Genomic DNA, 21,749 nt, shown 5'->3' with positions numbered 1-21,749 from the left:
CTGCAATTGAGCGCGGTGCGGCGGGAGGGGTGGGGTGCATCAGCCTGGGTGCGCAGGTGCGAACAAGCGATGTTGCCGTGCGTAATGATGTGATCTCTGACCTCATTCAGTCACATCTCTATCTTACTTTAAGGACCTGCTGGACCGTACTATAGGCCTGAGCTCGCAGGCAGCGCTTTCCTACAGACACGTGGCGTTGGAGCTGATTACTAAGTGTACATGCACACAGGCTTGAGCCACTGCATTACACGTTAAATATGTGAATGTTGGCATAACATATTATTATTTAACCTTGTGTATTGTGTATTCTCGTGCACTCCAACTCCTCTTTGAACCACGATTACCACTAACAGTTGGCAGATCGTACTTCAAGAAGGAAGGATGCACTCAACTGGTGTTCTCTATTAAGCTTGAACTAAACCTTCATTTACCTCAAGACGTTTCCAGCATTATATAATTTCTCCCTTTTCAGACACTGAGTTGGTTGCGCCAAAGTGGTCAGAGTGGGTGCTCAGCCCCTGATGATGCCCTGAGCATTCTGACGCCTTCCATCGTGGTATCAAGACACTGTCCCCGACCGGAGACCTGCTGTGCCACCCTGAGAGAGGCACTCCGGAGTCGGAGCTCGCACCGGCACGTCATTGGACACACCGGTGGTGGCAGGTGAGCAGTGAAGCCTCGGTGCGCAGGAGCTGCATTTGAGCACAGTGCGGGGAAAGGGGCTGGGGTGCAGCAGCCTGGGTGCACAGGTGCAGGCAAGCGATGTTGCCGTAGATAATAATATAGGGCCCGATTCACAGGACTAACTTAAGACAAAAACCTAAACTTACTACCATTTTGGTATTCACAGAAGTCACTTACTCATTTTGGTATTCACAGAAGTCACTTACTCATTTCGGTATTCACAGAAGTTAGGAGTCCTAACTTTAGGACTCCTAAATGCCTTCTGTGAATACCGAAAGTCTTAAAATTAGGATTTTTCTCAGTTTAGGAGCAGTAAAGATAGGACTCTTAACTTTAGGACTCCTAAATGCATTCTGTGAATACCAAAAGTCTTAAAATTAGGATTTTTCTCAGTTTAGTAGTAGTAAAGTTAGGACTCCTAACTTTACTACTCCTAAACTGAGAAAAATCCTAACATTATGACTTTAGGTAAGTGCCTTCTGTGAATACCAAAATGGTAGTAAGTTTAGGATTTTGTCTTAAGTTAGTTCTGTGAATCGGGCCCGTAATCTCTGGCCTCATTCATATCTCTGTTTCATTTTAAGGACTTGCTGGACCGCACTCTTTCTCGCAGACCCCAGCGTCCTAGACACATGGGGACGGGAAGTGAACAGTGAGGGCTGGGTGCAGTAGGCCGACGCTCTGTCTCCTCCTCCCTCTGTTCTGTTGACTCTCCCTCCCCTTCCCCCTTCCACACACTCGCTCTCTGTCCCATTCTCACTTTCTTCCTTTCATTCTGACTACCTTTCTTTTTCTCTTGGACATGGCACACATACTTATGTTTCTTTTTGTCTTGCAGGTTTTGTACGCTGCTTCCGGAGGAATCCCACCCACTTATTTCATGTTATACTGTTTGTTCAAATAAAGTTGCGTTTCCATTTATTTGTGTTGTTTTAATAAAGGTTATTTTTTTACCAATAAATAAGTGAGTGTAGGGGTCTTCTTTTTCTGACAACACTTGTCTGTAGCTTATTGTGAAAATCGGCGGTTGATAGGAGGTTATGAGGGAAAACATTTGTAATTTTGCGGTGCACCTACCAAATATAAACCAACAGACTATTACATAAATGAAGCCTGGGTAATTCTACAACTGCAAGGGTTCTATGAGTGTATCACTTTATAACACCATGAGTACAGCTCGTGTGATTACAGAACCAATAAGGCACTGCCTAGGGCTAGGGCCACCGAGGCTTCAGGGACTGGTGAGGCACACCTTGCATATTTAAGTAAAGCCCCGGAGGGTGGCGATCCCCGGACTTGAGTTGGCCTCAAAGCCCCTCGAACAATTACTAAACAATACCCAGGAAGGTGGCGATCCCCTAGGCTGCGAAACGTCTCTGTGCCCTCCCGCGCCTAATATACATGTGAGATTAAGGTCCCCAGTTCTGAAGAGACCCCGCAATATAATAGTAGGATTGGCCCCAGAACATTACCCACCAGGGGGCTCATTTAAATGAACGGGTGAGACCCCGCTTCATTTTTTATTTTTAGCATCCGGATCCGCTTTATTGAAGCGATACAATGTTTTCCTCCTCTCGCTTCAACGAAGCAAACAAGGATTTGCTATCACAGGGTGGAAGCCATGCTCCTGCCCTGTAATAGCAAACATAAATGTCCCGCGGATGCACACCCCGGGACATTGTATGAGCTGCGCCTGGAGGGTGGCGCTCTATAGGGCCATGATGCATTGGTTACTGCATACTAACAGAATTAGTATAAACGAATACTAACACTACTTGCACACGTGTAGTACAGCGTCCAGAGTGTAGTGAAGAGGTAGAGGAAGCCCAAAATCAAAAAGTATATATTCTACCAGAGGTCGGATGACATAGTTCGATGAGCCGACGACCCTGGGATGAGTAGAAACAGCTTCACGAAGAAAACGGGTCTTCAGCAGAACGCAAGGAAGCTCAAAATATTGGTGAGTGCAGCCTTCTTTTTACCTTCTCCCGCTCGTTGCCAAATTTATGTAGTGAAGAGGCAGACAGCAGTGGATCCGATAAGTAGATTTATTGCAGGAAAAGAAGACAGCTTAAACAGCCACCAACAGGAGCAGACAGCAAGGCAACCGTCTTCTCCAGCACCGTGTACAAACTCCCCAAGATTCCCCTCATGACAACATTGCATGCTTACATTCTAGTAGCATTACATACTAACATTCTACTATGACTTACATTGGAATACTACACAGAGCACATGACTTTACAGCAATGAGCTCATGGTTTCATCCACGGGTCTTGAGACTGGTAGGGGTGAGTAGTTCGCTTCCCACTCCCTGTATTGTATAAACGCAAACTAACACTACTTCCACAGGTGTGCTACAGCGCCCAGAGCACATCAATTTACAGCAATGAGCTCACGGTTTAATACCGAGTCTTCAGACCAGTAGGCGTGAGTAATTCGCTTCCCACTCCCTGTATAGTATAAACGCATACTAACACTACTTACACAGTTATACTACAGCGGCCAGTATGCTACAGCGCCCAGAGCCCATCACTTTACAGCAATCAGCTCGGTTTGATCCCCGAGTCTTCACACCGGTAGACGTGAGTACTTCGCTCCCCACTTCCGGTATAGTATAAACGCACGGTAGAGGTCAGTGGTTCACTTCCCACTCCCTGTATGGTATAAACGCCTACTAACACTACTTGCACCGGTATGCTACAAAGACCAGAGCACATCACTTTACAGCAATGAGCTCACAGTTTAGGCTCTTGGTTTCATACCCGTGTAGCAGCATCTCATCTCAGCACCATGTCACTCTGAGCAACACCGCACTGTCAGACCGGTAGGAGTGACTACTTCGCTTCACACTCCCCCACAGAGGTTACAGTGCTCCTATCCTCCTGTTTCCTACTCTTTTTGCCCTTTTTTCCCCTTACTCGTTTCAACGGAATCACAAAATGGCTGCCAACACTTCCTAGTTGCAACAGCTCGCAGCCAATAAGCAGCAAGCTCGTGCTCGTAACGCCTCAGCCAATCAGATGGCAGAATTCCAAAATATCGATATCTGCAAATTTCGATATTTCTCCAAAACTACTGAACGGATTTACACCAAATAAACAAAAGCGTGCTTTCTAGACCAAGACCCTTCTCCCTGCCAACTTTGGGGTAATTCTGTTCACCCGTTCGACCTGTAGCCTTGTCTAAAGTTTCCTATTGAAATTAACATGGAGAAAACACGTTTTGGGACCCCCCTTTTTTCTCGGTCCCCCCTTGACGAATCACCCCCAAACTTCAACATAGGAGCTGATATGAACAAAGAATTTGTTTGGAAAATTTCATGAAGATTCATCAAATGACCCCAAAGTTATAAGCAAAACAATAAATGCTCTTCCTATGGAAACTTGGTCCTAACTATAACTACCTACTGGCGACCGACAGTAGGTAATATATATATATATTCACTTAGAAAACACAGGTAAATACTTGAACACCACTGAAATTCACTAGTTGTGGTTACCTCAGGAATCCATAACTTGCCCAACATCCATCCACGCATACCAAAATTCGCACACCAAATTCAATGCTCATGACGTCCCTCTTAAAGTACCAGATGCAAATACAAATAATATTAACAGTATTACAGGTAAGACTAAAGAGCACATTAGCATTTACACAATCAATGAGACAACACTGAATATACTAATGTATACTGAATATGTGGTGTTGTGTAATGGTGTTGTGCTTGTAGGTGTTGGTTACTTACTAGTATACATTCTGTAAGGTCATAGGCACTTTATTTGGTATGTGAGATATGGTTTGCATGGCTGTTGTGCATGTTTTACATGGCAGACCTAACTACTTTGACCTACTTCATCTTTCTTGAATTATGGCCCTTCACACACTCAACAATATTAATAAATAGTGTATTACGCTCTGTATATCTGTGTATATGGCTCATTTGACTGCCACCAGAATCCTATTACATGTTATATATTTTTATATATTATATGTTTATTTTAGCAAAGCTAACCAGAAAATCTTTATTTCAAAACAGTAGGTCATATACTGAACAATACTGTTTGGTTGTTTGCAATAAAAAAAAGAACAATATTAAATTGCACAGTTTACATTTTAGATTTGGTTTGTTAAATAACCCTTTCTTTGTCTAAAAACAGAGTCTGGTCTGAAAGATTGTAGAAGCTGTTCTCTTCATTGTTCAAATAACAATGGCTGCTAGTTGTATAACTGGAAAAAAAGTTTTGGCTTTATTTAGTCTTCATTAATAGATTATTTATAAAACAATAGCCAATCGTCAGGGTATGGAAATATGTTAATCTGATGCTGTGGAAGTTCCCCACAATTATGGATTTCCTTGCCACATAACTTATACATTAATTGTAGTTTTCAATAAAAAAATATTTGCAGCTCAAATGCATCCAAATAATATTACAAGAGAAAGTGCTATTTAATGCCTCACAGTTTGCTTTTTATTGCTGCATTCTTAAGGTAACACCGCCGCATAATGTGCTCTCTCATTGCCACCTAATTATTGTGTCCCTGACAATGATGAAGGTCTTCACAGTGGTTTGAGAACTATCATGATCATAAACCAAATATTTTACAGGGGCCTACAACATATTTTACGGTTGTCTATGTGTGTCTGGTAAATTACAGTAGATAGAAGTGGCTACTCTAAAGATGACCAGGATTCCCATCTGGGACATTTCTGTACCTCATTGTGTTGCATAAGTTAACACTTGGCGTAACTCTGCAAAGTGTGCTTTCCCAACCATGGGTGGCACAGGTTAACTTAGTTCAATGAACCAGCGATGAAATTATTTGAGCCCCGAACAACACTATTCAATGTGTAATTGATACAGAAGTATTGCTTTTGAGGTTACTAAGAATCCCATAAGGGGATTAAGGACAGCATGGAGACAGCAACAACCTTATTTTGTTATTCAAAGTATTACACACTGTACTTAAAAGAATGAACACTTTAAAGCTAAAAGTATTTATTACTACTGGATCAATCTGTTTCTCAGTACACCTAAAACAATTACACAGAATATTATAAAAACAGCAACAAGACACGTTATAAATAACAAAAATAGAATGAAAATTTCCAGCATTATTAAAATGTCACTTAAAATGTTATCGAAAGCCTAACACCCTTACGCCCACTTCTATGCTCTATACTATGAGAGTAAGAAAAGCAGAGCAACTTGCAAGCTAGAGATGTTTAGGGAGAAGAACAGCAAAGGCTGTCTATATCAGAGGAGGTGTGAAGACAGTGTTCCCCACGAAGGGTAAACACCCACTGCGGTAGCAGATAGTCGGTCTTCCTCTGGGACTTAGCTTTATCAGCTTCAGGGGAGATGTATCATCTGCGTAGTGTGAAGTGTACTGGCAGTCGGCCAGATTCTCTCTGGCAGAATCTCTGGTGATAATCTGGCTGAAGGACCTCTCCTGACAAGTGGTTAAGTGGAAGTCCTTATATACTAAATTTTATCCGAAATTGGAATGTCTGACATACGTTTAGGAATGTCTGACATAGATTAAGTATATCAAGGTAAGCATCCCAGACGTTTCCTTATGAACATATAAGGTAAAATGACGTCAATTCAGACTACGTATTTAATTAATATGGTGGTGTGTGTTCTTATTTGACCTTGATATGGTAAGGAGTAGACATTTGACCCAGACAAATGTCTCATTTGATGTTGTATCTATGTAATTAATCGAAGAACTTGATGCTATTATAGTTTCTAGAAAGAGAAGGTCTGGCAGCATCTGCATTTAAATGCAGACATGACAATGATTCTGCATAAATCAGGGAATATGGCGACTTCCATTGTCTAAGTTAAGGAAGATGGCGGCCTCCATGAACTAAGATGGAATCAGGACCTACATAAGATGGAATCGGAACCTAGGGACTTTACGTTAACTGGTAACCTACTGTAGGTGAACAAACAAGAATAGCTCCTGTTGGAAAATAACATATTCACTTACCTCATGCAGTACAGAATTAGTGCAGGGATGAAATTCTTCACAAGGTTTAAAAATAGCTCCACATTAAGCTCAAACCTACCCGAGAAGAACTCCCAAAGTCACTACAGAGAAGGATTTGTCAGGTAAATGTTAGAGATTTCCCGAAGGGTGTGCACCACAAACGTCAGAAATCGATTGCCTTTCCTTATGTTTGACAAGGAAAGCTCTGCTGTGGACTTTAAAGTGTCTGATTCAGGGGCGCTAGGAAGGATTTGCATTGGTTATCCAGACAAGTAGATTCTTTTCTCTGCTGCAATGATCTATAGGCAGTTTATAGTTCACTAACTAGAATCTCCTATTGTATTGCAACATTTTTATATAACGCTTGCTAAGCCTATGGGGGGCACAGAGTAGAGAAGAGATCAACATTGAATTCTTCCTGTTTCTATCTTATGGATATGAGATTAGCTCTTTTGGGCAGTAGTAACTTTGCTCTGAAGTTGTACGCTTGAAGTGTTTTTTGTGCTGCATTACATTTGTAGGAAAGCAATATTTTCGAGAAATGTATTCCTTGTTTCCAAGAAAGTTTAATCTGAAATGAAAAAGCTGCTTTTTTTGCATGATGTGATTCTGATTAATTTCGCCCTTACGAAACACAATTTACATAAAATAAAACTGAAGGCAAAGCTGACTAACGATAATTGTAATATAATATAGTTGTAAAGATGAAAGTGAATAATTGAATGTCCTAGGATGGGTATGAATAAATGTGTTTTTCATCAAGATCCGTTCATACAAATACACAAAACCTGCTGCTGGCATTGTATTTGCCCCAAGTCTACTCACTGTAACGTAGGAGTCACTTTGCTACTTGTAATTCAAAGCCGACACGCTGGCCAATGCGCGACTAGCTCGGAATCATTTAACCATAAATTACTACCACAGAATGGATTATAACGAGCAGTAACGTAACTAAAATAATGAGACTAGTGCCAAATACATAGGTTATCTTTTCTACCTGCATCCTTCATTTTTTGTTCATCCACGTGCCCCAATGTCCCTACAGCATTACATTTTAGCCCCGGGCTTTACATTTGAGAAAGCACTCTAAGCATCCACTTTGATTCTATTGTTGATATGTTTTTAACTCAGATTACATTCTCTTAATGCATTAGTTTGAAAAATGAAAGACCAGGATTGGAAAAATGGCTTGGCGCCATACATCACCTCCTCAACCTCACCTTTTTGCTCTTTTCCTTTCTTTGCAGAGCAAGCCAGCCAGGGCTTTAAGTGGGCTGGATCCTGCCAGTGCTGAGCCCTGGCAGTTCTAAAAAGCAGGTGCTAAGATGGGTCCCCTTTTGGGATCTCCATTTTTGCCCTCACCCTCAAGGTGAAAAATAAATCTTAACTCTGCAGCTATGCCACCCTTTACTGCCTTTGTTGTAACTTCAAAGAGTCTCATTCTAGTTCTTTCACAGTCTCATCATGTCAGAACTGAAGAATTTTCAATGTTATATATAACGGAGCCGTAGTAGTTGTTTATTTATCTTAAGCAACTAACAACCATTGACAAAGCCAACAGTCCTGAATTATTGTAGGTGCAAACTTACTTGCTATATTATATATCTGGATTCAAGGACAGAAGCAGCAAAATATCAGTGGGGCGGCACACTATGCTAAACACATATGCTAAACACAGATTTTTATCTTTTGTGTTTTTAAGCCACGCCCTTAATTACATCGGCATGACCCCTTTGAGAGATCTCCCATTTTTTTCATACCACTTATAGCCCTGAGGTCAGCTGTTCACACTCTGTGCTTCAGAAGTGATTCCATGCTTTTAATGTCTCGCCTAGGCAGCATTTGCGCTGTCTCTTCGAGACATGCTAAATTTAGGATATGGGAATAAAGTTCCGCCCCTATTTTTAATTGGCTCCTGTCCCTGTCCTTTGTAAATAGTGGCTTTTCATTGGTCAATTGGGTTAGTAGTCCCTCCTTAGTACCGCCTTGTCTCTTCTTGTAACCTCCTATGAGGACACCCCCTGTTACATGTGTTGTTACTCCATAGGTTTTAATTACAGCCTCAGAGTACTTTTCTTAAAGGGCTTCAGGCAGGACACACACTTGGTCTTAAGCAAGGCTGGCAGTGGTTACTTTACTCACTAGCACATCTCACATTTATATGAGACCTTCTTTACATTTCCATTCATCAGGTCCACACAGAGTACAACCTAATCCGGAATTATTATAATAATTATTTTGTCACATTTCCAAGCTACTGATTGTATATATGGACATAGCTATTTGAATGCACTTGTGGTACTGTCTTGTATGCAATGCATTATGGGTAGGATGGATTTACCATATCTTCTCTAGGGTGCAGTACCATATGTGACCAAAAGAGGTCCATAGGACCTGTGGAAGAGGCGTGGCGCAGCAGCCAGTGCAACTGATTCCGGAACCCGGGGGCTCACGGTTCGATCCCCTGTGCCGGCTGCAGATCAGCCCAGCACCATGTGACTTTGGGCAACAGCTCGCTTAATCTTCCCGACGGCCCCCAGCACCTTGACGCCTTCGGGTAATTGTTTGAGCTTTACAAATACTGGACTGCTACATATGGTACTGCACCCTGCAACAAGGTAGGTAATAAACATTGGCATTTATAATGCCAATAACTCCAGCTTTGCAGGGTACAGTACTATATGTGGCCAAAAGAGGTCCCATTGGATCTCTTTTGGCCAAATATGTTACTGCACCCTGCAACATGGCTTAGGTAAAAAACATTGGCATTTATAATGCCAATAACTCCACCTCCAACGAATGCGAGACCGATTGCATTTCCAATGCAATAGGTCTCACATTTTTTAAAGCTAGAGCTGTTGGCGTTGAAAATGACAATGTTTTTTACTTTTGCTTTTTTATACCATGGCAATAGTGCTGTGCAAATATAATAACTCAATTGCAAATAAAAAAACAAAAGTATAAAACATTGTTATTTTCAATGCCAACAGTTCTAACTTTGACAAATGCGAGACCTATTGCATTACAAATGCTTGTTGTATTTTGCTTGGTAGACTAGCATTCACTCTTTGAGGATGTGTTGTACTCACGTGTCTGTGAATCGTCTGTTGAGGTCTGAGAAGCTAGCCGCCTCTCCAGCGCTGAATGGCGGGTCTCGGACAATGCGGTAGCTGACAGGGTGGCAGTTGGCACACAGGGGGCTGTCGGGGACAGAGATGAGCATTGCAGCGTCAATCTCGAGATACTGGTCCAAGGTGTATATCTGAACGCTGCTCACCTCCTCCGTGATGCTCTTCGAGTCTATCTTGATGGTGAGTGGGATGTCACAGAAGACATCCTGGGGACCTAGAGAGATGTGCTTCCCGCTTACTGTCACCAGCCGGACATCATTCACGGCCCCCGTGGAGTCCAGATCTGTGGCAATAAGGGTCACCCAGATAGTGAGGTACTCTGGAATTAATGGGTATTGAAACTCCAGCTCCAGGTGGCAACCCTGTGGCTCTGGGCAGATGGGTGGCACCCTCCGTTGGACTACAGCAGTGCTTGGGCTCCAGGTACGTACACTTGACTTGCATGGCTGTTCCACATCTGGATGACCTGCAGGAAATGAAGACCAGAAGTAATTAAGGAGGTCACGCATCAATTTCCCTAAACTGATGGCTGCAGTACACGGTCCGACATTTTATCTTGCCGGATGATGTCTCCAGTACATCATCTGTGAGTCACACTAGCCTGGTGTTGCCTACAGTACATCAGTTACCAATTTCAAAAGCCTAATGTGGTCTTCAGTGCAGCGGTTATCAGTGTCATTAAACTGTTGCCTTCAGTACACAATCAGTCTGAATCAAAAGCCGGATTTCTTCCGTAGTACTGTATGTGTAAATCGGACTGTTGTTCCCTGCAGTAATCTGCCAGCTTTACATTTCCCTGCAGTAATCTGCAAGCTTTACTTATTTTACAGTTGTTGCCTTTTAGGCAATATTTATCAGTGTTCACACACTTTATGGTGCCAGTGATGAAATCTCTGCGAATGTAAACATTGTTCAATGGCAGCTTGCACGTTGGGGGTTAGAGATAAAAAAAAACACCTGTGCACTTAGTGGACCGTTTCTTCCATCACAGATGCAGTTCAAGCATTTCAGTAAATCAGGACCCCTTAGGGCTCTGCCATACATCTGGGAGCATCTACTTGGCTCTCACTTGTCTAACAGAACACTTTGCTCCCCTGCCCAAAAGGTCGGCTTCCCACTTGTGCCGTTTGTTGGTACATGGAAATAGATGTGGCTAGTGGATAAGCTGCTGAGTGTGGAACCTGGATTCCACTCCCAGCTCTGGCACCAGACTAAAAATCTTGTGAATCTTGTCTAAAAAGTAATGATTGTGAAATGGTTTCGATTTGATAACCTACATTGCCTAAAGTGTTCTTCTTTCCAATGTAAAGTTAATATAAATATGTATTTATTATAAACCAGCTTCTGCAATACTCATCAGCGCCTCTAACTTAGAGTGAAGTAGAGGTTCTTAACCTTTTGACTCCTGTGACCCCCTCCATTGAATCTTTACTGTAATTTGGGACCCCTACTGAGTCATTACTACAAGCTGGGGACTTCCGTCTAAGCAATTTCTATTATTTGAACCTCAAAACAATACACAAAATACAGAAAAAAACATACATCAAAAAAATTATACAATTGTTGAAATTGTTTTTTTAATTCACAAACATACAAAAAAACATTCAATTTTAATGGGAAAGTTGAAGATGTTCTAAATTGTTTTTTAAGTTATACACAATGAAGTAATATGCTAAACTCGAGTAAATCACTATGCCTTTTTTGCTTCTAATCCAAGCTGTCTTTTTGTTGGCGCTTCAGTTGAGGCAAGCCATCTTCCATACTGTATCCTGTTTGCTGAACTTGTGCTGCTCACACAAATCAAGCGAGGGATCTCACTTTAGGGGCATGTTCATATGAAGGTCATGCAGCGCAGAAAGTCATCTTTCTGCGCTGCACCGCGTGACATGGAAAGGGAAGGCATTTGCCATATTTAAAAGAATACAGCGAATTTCTGCCTTTATCCCTGTGCTGGTGTCGTTTTGGCTGCCTAGTGCCAACGCAGGCACCCATGAACCATGGTGCGAGGGTGCCTGCGTTGTAAGGAGGATTGTTTTTGTGCAGGATAGGGCATTTTCCTGCACAAAAATAATCCCCTCAGGGATTTTCCTCTTTCTATGTGTGCAGCGGAATGCATAACACATAGAAAGAGGAAGTAATGAGGAGAATAAGGATATTTCTCCTTGTTACGCTTCCCCTGGGAAGGCGTAGCATTTTGGTGTATTCAGATGTCCACCACTTTTGATAAATCTGGAAATGCGTCAAAATCCATGAAACAGTTCCCTGGAGCAGAGTAACACAATGCAGCGATCTGGACTGTGTTGCATTGCTCCACAGACCATCCTTGTCTGCGGAGAACAGCCACTCCCGCAAGTTGCCTGAATCCAGTAGAAGAGAAATCAATGGCGCAGTCGATTCTCTCTACTGATATTCTTTCACACTACTGTAGAAATTTTCGAGCTTCCAGCTTGGCATTTTCTGTTAGCTAGTCAATGTAAGTGAACATATTGTCTGGAGGGGAGGAAATTAGTGTGGACGGGTTCTTAGAGCAATGTTGCGTCACTTGGGATATCATCGAATCTGGTTTCGGCCCCCCAATCAGTTGGAGAGTGACTGCTGAATGAAACCGGAGCCAGGTTCTTCATGGCTTTAAGTATTTCTTGCCAAATAGAATCAATAGTCAGGATAGCCCTCATCGATGTCTTGGTAGGTTCTTTAAAATCATAGAGGAAACAGTCTGTTTGGTGAGCAGTGGAAGTTAAAATTGTTTGGCTGCCCTCTCTATTAAATTATCAAAGTCGCCAATGTCCCCTGGAGGAGAGTCTACTGGTGCCACCACTTGTGGGGAAGAGGTGGGGATAAGATAGGCATTCCACTCATTGGAAACTGAAGTGTCGACTTGTATTTTGCCCTCTTCCCTGTCTTCGTCCATAGATGGAGCATCGTCAACTGGGGAGTCAGCCAAGGTAACCGCCAACTCTGGTAGAGGGACAACGGGTGCCTCAAGCAATCATGATGGTTGCGGTAACGGTGTAGGAGTTTGCAGCAACTGCACCGGCCTTGGTGCTTGTGGCATAGGAGCCGAAGGTGCAGATCGTGAGAACCTGAAATTGTCTTGGACTTGGAGCATACTTTGCAAATTGGTAACCAGAGACATTTGCATTGCAATAGAAGGTTCCTGTTGGTCTTGTATTGAAAATTGTGCTGGAATGGTTCTGAGTGCAATCTCGCAGAGTAACAGTCCTCCTGGTACTACTCGTCATCATCCTCAAAGTCCTGGCATTTGACATGTAGTTGAGATGGACTGTGAGCCACCCCAAAGAGGTGTGCAGAAGATTTATCCCTTTATCACTTCATCAAAGACAATGAAGGAAATACCATCTTTACAGTGGTCTTTGATGTTGGCGTTGACAGGTCCATCGTCTATGGTTTCTTCGTCGCCTGTAAGGTCGTCGTCAGCGGTATCATCATCGACGGCATCATTGATGGTGTCATTGTCGCTAAGCCCATCGTCATTGATATTGTCATCGATTGAGACGTCGATGGCAACTGGGATTGTGCCGGTGAGGACTGTGTCACTAACGGGATCTTCGTCGTCGATGGTAAGTTGAGGAGGGATACCATCGATGGTCGTTTTAATATCCTCATCGTTATGATCATCGTTGATGACAGCAGTGAAGAGGAGATGATCATAGGAGATTGTGACATTGATGTAATCATTGTTACCGTAGACACGGTCGTCGAGGAAGTCAGCATCGAGGAAGCCGTCATCGACAGCGCCGTCATTGACAAGAATACAACTGAAGAGCTTGACGCTTTCTTCATGGATTTTTTCGTCAATGGCAAACACTGCAAAGCATGTTTGGGAAGTGCTTCTTTAGGGGAAGGAGTGGTAGGTTCGTAGTTTACCTTTTCTGGGGCAATTTTACCTTTTTTGGAGGAAGACGGCAGGTCCTCATGCCTCTTTTTGTGCCAAGTGGTGGTATTTTTAGAATTCTCAATGGCCTTTGAAAGTGGCTCTGAGGCAATTTTTCTTTAGATTTCTGTCTTTTGCAAGAAGATGAAGTCTGTGAAGACTGATTACTAGTTTTCTCAGATAAAGGGCACCCTTTAGTTTTCAGCTTTTAGAGCCACAGCAAAAGTCTACCTTCCCTGTCTTTCAGAGTCTTCTGAGAAAAGATGCGACAAATCTTGCAGTCTCTCACCTTATGCTTCGGTTAGAGGCAAAATATACATTCCTTATGTGGGTCATCCAAATTAAGCCTCTTCTTCCTACAAGTGTCACAGGATTTGAAAATCTCTTTTTCGGTAAGTTGGGATATGTGTCCATTCAGAGTAAGTGATGATCTTTGGAAGTGAAATTTTCTAAAAACTGAGCAAAAAGAAGTAATTTGAGTAGTGCTCAAACAGACTCGCATCACACGACGTGTGGTAGAAAATAATAGAGATTCAGCCAATCTTGGGAGTGTTCTAGAGAGTTCTGCTGCCTGATTGGCTAAAGTTTGTAGTTTGGTCCTCTTTTAAAAATGACATAGATAGGCTATAAAACCTATGGTTCATTGCCATTTTATCTTTTGTAGTAATACACATTGCTTTACTATAGTACTGTGGGACTCCCACTTCGACAATGGAGAATGATTCAAGCTTTGAATCTATTAAAGATCCAATACTGGCAAAATAAGGGTTTTTTGAAAATTGAAGACACCTTACCATATTCTAACATGACGTTTGTTGTATGATTTGCAAATGTTTTCAGGGAGCGGCTCACACACGGACTCTCTGAGCCAGGGCCAACCCTCTGGCTCAGCTCTCTGTTATATGTGTAGTATTTCATTTAGTATATGTAGTATTTAGATCTGGGCTGTAAGCTATGATGTGTACTCAACTTTTGCTGTGCTTGCTGTACTGTCAGTGGGTTCTGAGTTCTATCTTCCCTGATAATTTGTTTCTGTGCAAACCTCTATGCTAAATGTGTATGGTTTGTAAATACTGTTCTGGTGTCCATTACTCAGAGACACACAGAGAGGGTCACGCTGACAAATGCTGAAAGTGGATAAGTCATACATGCCAACAGACCCGATTCAGGCAGGTGTTTTCTAAAATTGTTTCCCACCTAAAATGTTAGAAGTCAGTGAGGAAAATATATTCCCCCTGTTTTTTCCCCAAATCTCCCAGTTTCTACTTGTAAAATGTTGGCACATAGGGCTAACCCTCTCCTTGTACCACTGACTAAGGATGCAGCCGAATGCCATCTATTATACCTCACTGCGCCCTTCATCTTGGCCTGGAAATGCCCTCTAGGGGTGTAGTCCAAAATAAGTTGATCACCAACAGAAGGAATGGGCCCCAGGACTGCAGTCCCCATTAACCAGCGGTGCATCATGTTGCCAGTTATGAGCAAACCAAGCCAGGGCTGTAAAGTTTTTCCTTTCCCAAAAAAGTATTTCATGAAGTTGCCAATATTTCTTTAGAGCTTAGAGGAAGCTGCAAATAAACACTTTGCACACCATACCCTGTTTTGTTTTTTGGAGAAAGAAAGAAAGAAAGAAAGAAAGAAAGAAAGAAAGAAAGAAAGAAAGAAAGAAAGAAAGAAAGAAAGAAAGAAAGAAAGAAAGAAAGAAAGAAAGAAAGAAAGATGAGAGAGCTATAGAGAAAGTTGACAGACAGACAGAAAGAGAGAGAGAGAGAGAGAGAGAGCTAGATAGATAGATAGATAAGACATACAGACCCTGTTTTGGTTTAGAAAGAAAGAAAGAAAGAAAGAAAGAGAAAGAGAGAAAGAAAGAAAGAAAGAAAGAAAGAAAGAAAGAAAGAAAGAAAGAAAGAAAGAAAGAAAGAAAGAAAGAAAGAAAGAAAGAAAGAAAGATGAGAGAGCTATAGAGAAAGTTGACAGACAGACAGAAAGAGAGAGAGAGAGAGAGAGAGAGAGAGAGAGCTAGATAGATAGATAGACACGCAGTGTCTATGATTCAATGCCACCTAACAGCACAGTAGTCCTGAGGGGACAGTTCACTGAATACCCTAATGTTATGCTTCACCAGTTTAATGAGGTGTCTTGTTTGTGACATCTTCTATCCCTCTCCGTTAGAGCCGTTCTCCTCGCTGATGCTGCCTGCAGGCTGTCTTCCAGACAACCCTCATCTCTGGGCTGGGTCCTGCTCCAAGCAACGGAGAGGAAATGGCACGACACCATGCTAAATGTCTTGGTTCCTTTCCATTGTCAATGAGTGAGGTTAGTTTAAAAAAGCCCATTGTGATTCTGGCTGCTCTGTTTTTAGCCTGGCGTTGTTCACATCCTTGGACATATTATTAAGGGGGCGTGTCATTACTTGGCAGTCATGGCCTCTGGACCACCAGAAGCTTGATTCAAGTCCCGGGTGAGGGAGCTAGGGAGACTGCTGGAAGATCGTTGGTAAGTCAGTCCCATGCAAACACATGCCTATTACCAGCCTCCAAAACCTGGGTGAGTCCTCAGACCGTGATCCAAGGATCTCACTCTCCCCATCAGCTCCCCAGCAGCTCAGCGGTGCTCTGCGCCGCCTTGCGTCCAGCCAGCCCTCCTGTGCAGGGTTCGAGCCTGCCCTGGTCTCCTCTCCCTGAGGGCCGATCACCGCGTGATCACTGCTTTTTGCCCGGTCCTGTCTCTGCTGGTCTCCTGCCTGGTACTGCCTTCTGTTATCTGTCATTGTTATCTGTTTCTGTTATCTGGTTATTTTAACTCCCTGACTGCCACTGTACTTTTGTCTTGATTTTGCTCTGTTCCCCCTCGTATTATTCACACCGTTTCCCGCCGCTATCCCTGACCCTTCTCCTCCCGCCCCGCTCCCGCCTCCCAGCTGCTCGTCCCTCCCCCCTCCCCGTCAAATGACGACCGGTGCGCGGGCGCGCCTAAGGAAAGCCCGTCTGTGCCCGTTCGTGCCTGGACCACGCCCAGCACCAGAACCCCTGGCCCCCGCGAATGCCACGACGCCTGTCTCCGCTACGATGCCAGCACCCTCTACGCACTCAACACCGGACGATCACACACCTGCTTCCTGGCCGCCCCAAAGCGCACCCAAGGACCCTTCTCCTGCCGGAACTACAGCTTCACCAGCATCCGTTCCGCCAACCCACCCACCATGAAAGAACGCAACCACCTCAGATGCATTCTTCTCAACACCCGCTCCACCCGCAAACACGCCGTTGAACTCTGGGACCTACTCGACTCAACCTCCCCAGACATCGCCTTCCTGACGGAGACCTGGATGAACCCCTCCTCAGCACCCTGGGATGCCTACTGGTAGCCATGCGCTATACAAATACGTATTCATTCATTCACCCGACATTGCCATAGCCATCCCGGACGGCTACAAGATCATCCGCAGGGACCGCACCAACGGAACAGGAGGAGGAATTGCCATCATCCACAGGAACACTCTCAGAGTCTCGACCAACACCGACGACACCCTCAGCACCGCCGGACACCTGCACTTCCAGATCCACACCGATCCCAACACCACCCTAAGAGGAACCCTCGTCTATAGATCCCCCCCGGACCCCGGCCACAGTTCAGCGACTCCATCGCCGAATTTGTCAGTACATACGCCCTCGCCTCCACAGACTACATCCTTCTTGGGGACATGAACTTCCACCTTGAGAACAACAACGACACCACCCTGATCGACAACCTCGCCAACCTCGGACTCAGACAGCTCATCACAACACCCACCCACTCTGCCAGCCACACGCTTGACCCCATCTTCTCCGCAAGCACCCACGTCTCCTTCAGCCACACCACCGAACTCCATTGGACCGACCATCGCAGCATCCACTTCACCTTCTGGAAACCCACCACACACCACCGCACCCAACAGATCCCTCGCCGCTGCTGGAGCAAAGTCACAAAAGACCAGCTAACCACCACCCTCGCCCGGAGCCCACCCCCCCCGACCCCACCGACCCCGACATCGCTGCCCACAACCACAGACAGTGGATCGACGACTGCGCCAACACCCTCGCCTTGATCAAGAAACCCTCCAACAGACACACCAGCAAGAAAGCCAGCTGGTTCAACAATGACCTCCAGGCCACCAAGCAAACTTGCAGAAAACTAGAGAAGAAATAACACCGTGAACCGACACCGGACAACTACGCAGCCCACAAAAACGGCACCCGCAGACACCATCACCTCATCAGATCCGCCAAAAGGGCCTCCTTCAAAGAGCACCTAGATGACAACGCACACAGCAGCAAAGAGCTCTTCAACATCGTGAAGGAACTCTCCAACCCCAGCTCCAACACCAACGACATCCCACCCTCACAAGACCTGTGCGACTCCCTTGCCACCTTCTTCCATCACAAGATCGCAGACATCCATGACAGCTTCAACGTCACGACGGCCCCGACAGCCACTGAGCCCTCCATCCCCACAGCCACCATCCGCACCGATCCCCTGCTCTCCTGGACCAACATAAGCGACAACGACACCATCAAAATCATGAACACCATCCAGTCCGGATCTCCATCAGACTCATGACCACACCACATCTTCAACAAAGCCAGCACCACCATCACACCCCATCTCCGGAAAGCCATCAACATCTCCTTCGAAACAGCGACCTTCCCGAAGAGCTGAAAGCACACCGAGATCAACGCCTTACTCAAAAAACCCAAGGCTGACCCTAAGGACCTCAAGACCTTACCGCCCATCTCCCTGCTCCCGTTCCCGGCGAAGGTAATCGAGAAGACCGTCAACAGACAACTGACCCGCTACCTCGAGGAGAACAGCATCCTGGATTCCGCAGCAACCACAGCACGGAAACTGCCCTCATCGCCGCCACCGATGACATCAGGGTCCTGTTGGACAACGGCAAAACCGCGGCCCTCATCCTCCTGGACCTGTCAGCCGCCTTCGACACTATCTGCCACCACACCCTACGCACATGCCTCCACGACGCTGGGATCCGAGACAAGGCTCTGGACTGGACCACCTCCTTTCTCTCCGGCTGAACCCAGAGCATCTGCCTCCCCCTTTTCCGCTCCGAAGCCACCAAGATCATCTGTGGCGTACCCCAGGGCTCATCCCTCAGCCCGACACTGTTCAACATCTACATGGCACCGCTTGCCCACGTCGCCCGACTACATGACTTCAACATCATCTCCTATGCCGACGACACCCAGCTGATTCTATCCCTCACCAAGGACCCCCTCACCGCCAAAACCAACCTCCACGAAGGAATGGAAGCCGTCGCCGAGTGGATGAAGAACTGCCGTCTGAAGCTAAACTCGGACAAGACTGAAGTCCTCATCCTCTGCTCCACGTCCTCGGCCTGGGATGACTCCTGGTGGCCAACCGCACTGGGAACAGCATCAACACCTACCGACCACGCACGCAACCTGGGGTTCATCCTCAACTCTACTCTCTCCATGACAAAGCAGGTCAACGCCGTCTCGTCCTCCTGGAAAACCCTCCACATCCTCCTACGGCAGACCCAGGACCTTCTAGCCTTCAGAAGACTACTCAAGACCTGGCTATTCGAGCAGTAGCATCATCCCCCCCAAAGCGCCTTGAGAACCTCACAGGTGAGTAGTGCGCTTTACAAATGTTCTGATTGATTGATTGAAAAGGCCGAAAAGGAAGAGAGTAGAATAAATGGGTAGAGAGCAAGAGGGCGTGGAAGGGAGCCAAAAGCAAAGGGCTAGAGAGGAGTGAGCAAGAGTAGAGGGCGAAAAGAAAATGAATGGATTGACAAACACTGAGCATAAAGATGGAGAGAATTATAAAAAAAATCATATGAGAGACAAATGGGTATTAAGAATAAGGAGAAACAAAGAGAAGTTGCAGGAAAAGAGAGGTGCCAGGATTTGTCGTATTTAACCTCTTCTATGCCCATGACGAGATAGTCTCGTCATGGAGCACGGTTGCGCTGTGCCCAGGACGAGACTATCTCGTCATGAACCCTGCCCGCTAATATAACGCCCGGCACAGGAGGGGGAAAGGGCGGGGCACTGAAGGGGTTAAGTGAATTTTTATATAGCGCAGACTACATGTATGAGACATTGGACTGCTTTACCATTGATCAAGACAGTAAAAAACATATAGCATCTGCAGCAGCCCATCTGCCATTGTATAACAAAACTCGAACCTTTACATTGATCGTAGATATATTCAAGATGCAAAGGACACAATATCTGGACCACCTAGCTGCTTGGAACATGAGGAAGAAGTAGAAATTAGTTGTTCCACCCTGCATTTTTTGTTTTCCTTTGCACGTTCCAGTTGCTTTAAGAGGGACACTCTGAGAGTTCCCAGCAGAGCTCTACCTGCTGCTGTTATCGAGATATGATTCCAAACCTATTCCCGTGCCATTCTACAAGGATAAAACATAGATTAGGTTTAGGCTATTATAGTAGCAGCTGCCTCAGAACAAGGGTGGTGAGGCGGGGGAGATGAAAAGAAATACAAAAATAAACATACCATCACCGCTGCAGGCCTCTCCTCTGTCCTCCTCTGCAGACCTCTCCTCCTTCCTCACTCTGCTGCACACCGGAAGCACCCTGGCTCTCCCAGCCAATAACGACGCTGCATCAGCAGCATTATGATTGGTCTGAGCGGCCTGTTTGCCCGCCCAGGCAGTGCCTGGGAGCCTGGGCATGTTCTCCACCAGGCTGTGTAACACAGCCAAGTGGAAAACATGCAAAGTGCGCATGACTGTTTGGCTGGCACAAGAGGGCAAACCACTCCTGCTCCCTCTGACGGCGGCGAGCAAAGCCCGCCCTGCCCCGCCCTAACATTGCTTTGAGTGGCACAGAAAAGAAATTGATAATAACGTCTTGTAAAGAGCAGTGTGGCATTGCTCCTCCTCCTTAGCGGAGCAGCCGCCACTGGACAATTATACAGGGTTTGGCGGAACATGAGAAAACCGTAAACCAGCAGTTTGCTGAGCTGCTAATTTGAGCGTTTCTCAGTTCCATTTAGAGGTGTGGGGGATTGCTGCATATACTAGCAGCAAGGCCTCTGCTGGCTGATTTGACAGTAAACCCTGACCCACCGGTCCATCAGCCACAGCACTTGTAGATCATAGTCACTGTTGCCCTGCCCAATTGAGGGTAGGGTGGCCATCACAAATTATTTGTCTCCATGGTTGTCATGTAACCCCCGATGCAAAATTCTTCAGCAGGTTCCAGAAATAATATCTGCTCACTTAGTTGATATCTTTCATTAAATGTTCCGCTCAGGTTACTTTCATAAGGCATAAAAAAAGCCTCTATCTAGCACTCAGTTAAATAGGCCAGTCTCTCTTCTGCAGATCGAATCAACAAGATAGTAAAAAAAAAACATGAATTTGGAATTGGCTTCCTTTATAAATACAAACAATCAGCTTGATTATACTCAGTTTGTCTTTAGACGTGAACATAGCACGGAATCTGCTCTAATCGTGGCAGCTGAAGATATAAGATCCATTCTTGATAATGGAGGTAATGCGGCAATGATACTCTTAGAGCTCTCGGTGGCATTTGACATGGCCAGGTATGATCTTCTGATTGGCCGTCTCCACTCCTTAGAGATTAGGGGAGCAGCTTTAGCTCTTCTAAAAAAAATTCTGCCTGAACGGGAACAACTTGTAGATCTTGAAAAATGTGTATCTGATCTCTTTGTGCTCCCCTGGGGAGTGCTACATGGATCCTCATTAAGCCCCACTCTTTTTAACTTATATGTCACCCCAGAGGCGAGGCTTATAAAATCGTTTGGGTTCTCAGTGATATCATGCGCTGATGATACCAAGATTGTGGTTGCAGTGTCCACCCATCCTGACAACACTGCAGCCAGGATTCACGATAGGATGTGGCACATAGGCAACTGGATGAACAATAATTGCCTAAAATAGAACTTGGGAAAAGCAGAATTGCTTTTGTTTGGCAAAGACTCTCCCTGTTGGTCTCCCAGCTGGTGGCCTCGGGAACGGGGTGCATTGCTAA

At 45.0% G+C, this 21,749-nt stretch overlaps 1 protein-coding gene across 1 annotated transcript in view; it reads right to left on the bottom strand.

Moving 5' to 3' along the window:
- PAPPA (pappalysin 1) overlaps positions 1–21,749 on the bottom strand; it is a 709,179-nt gene that overhangs the window by 357,353 nt on the left and 330,077 nt on the right. The window contains exon 7 of the mRNA XM_085612107.1: positions 9,771–10,278. Within this exon, the coding sequence (XP_085468233.1) occupies positions 9,771–10,278 (508 nt within the window). The remainder of the gene's footprint in view (positions 1–9,770; positions 10,279–21,749) is intronic.

The sequence above is a fragment of the Triturus cristatus genome, chromosome 1_2 (genome assembly GCF_964204655.1).
Source record: "Triturus cristatus chromosome 1_2, aTriCri1.1, whole genome shotgun sequence".
Lineage (NCBI taxonomy): Eukaryota > Metazoa > Chordata > Amphibia > Caudata > Salamandridae > Triturus > Triturus cristatus.
The sequence above is the reverse complement of the archived record's forward strand: the minus strand, read 5'-3'. Positions and strand labels throughout refer to the sequence as shown.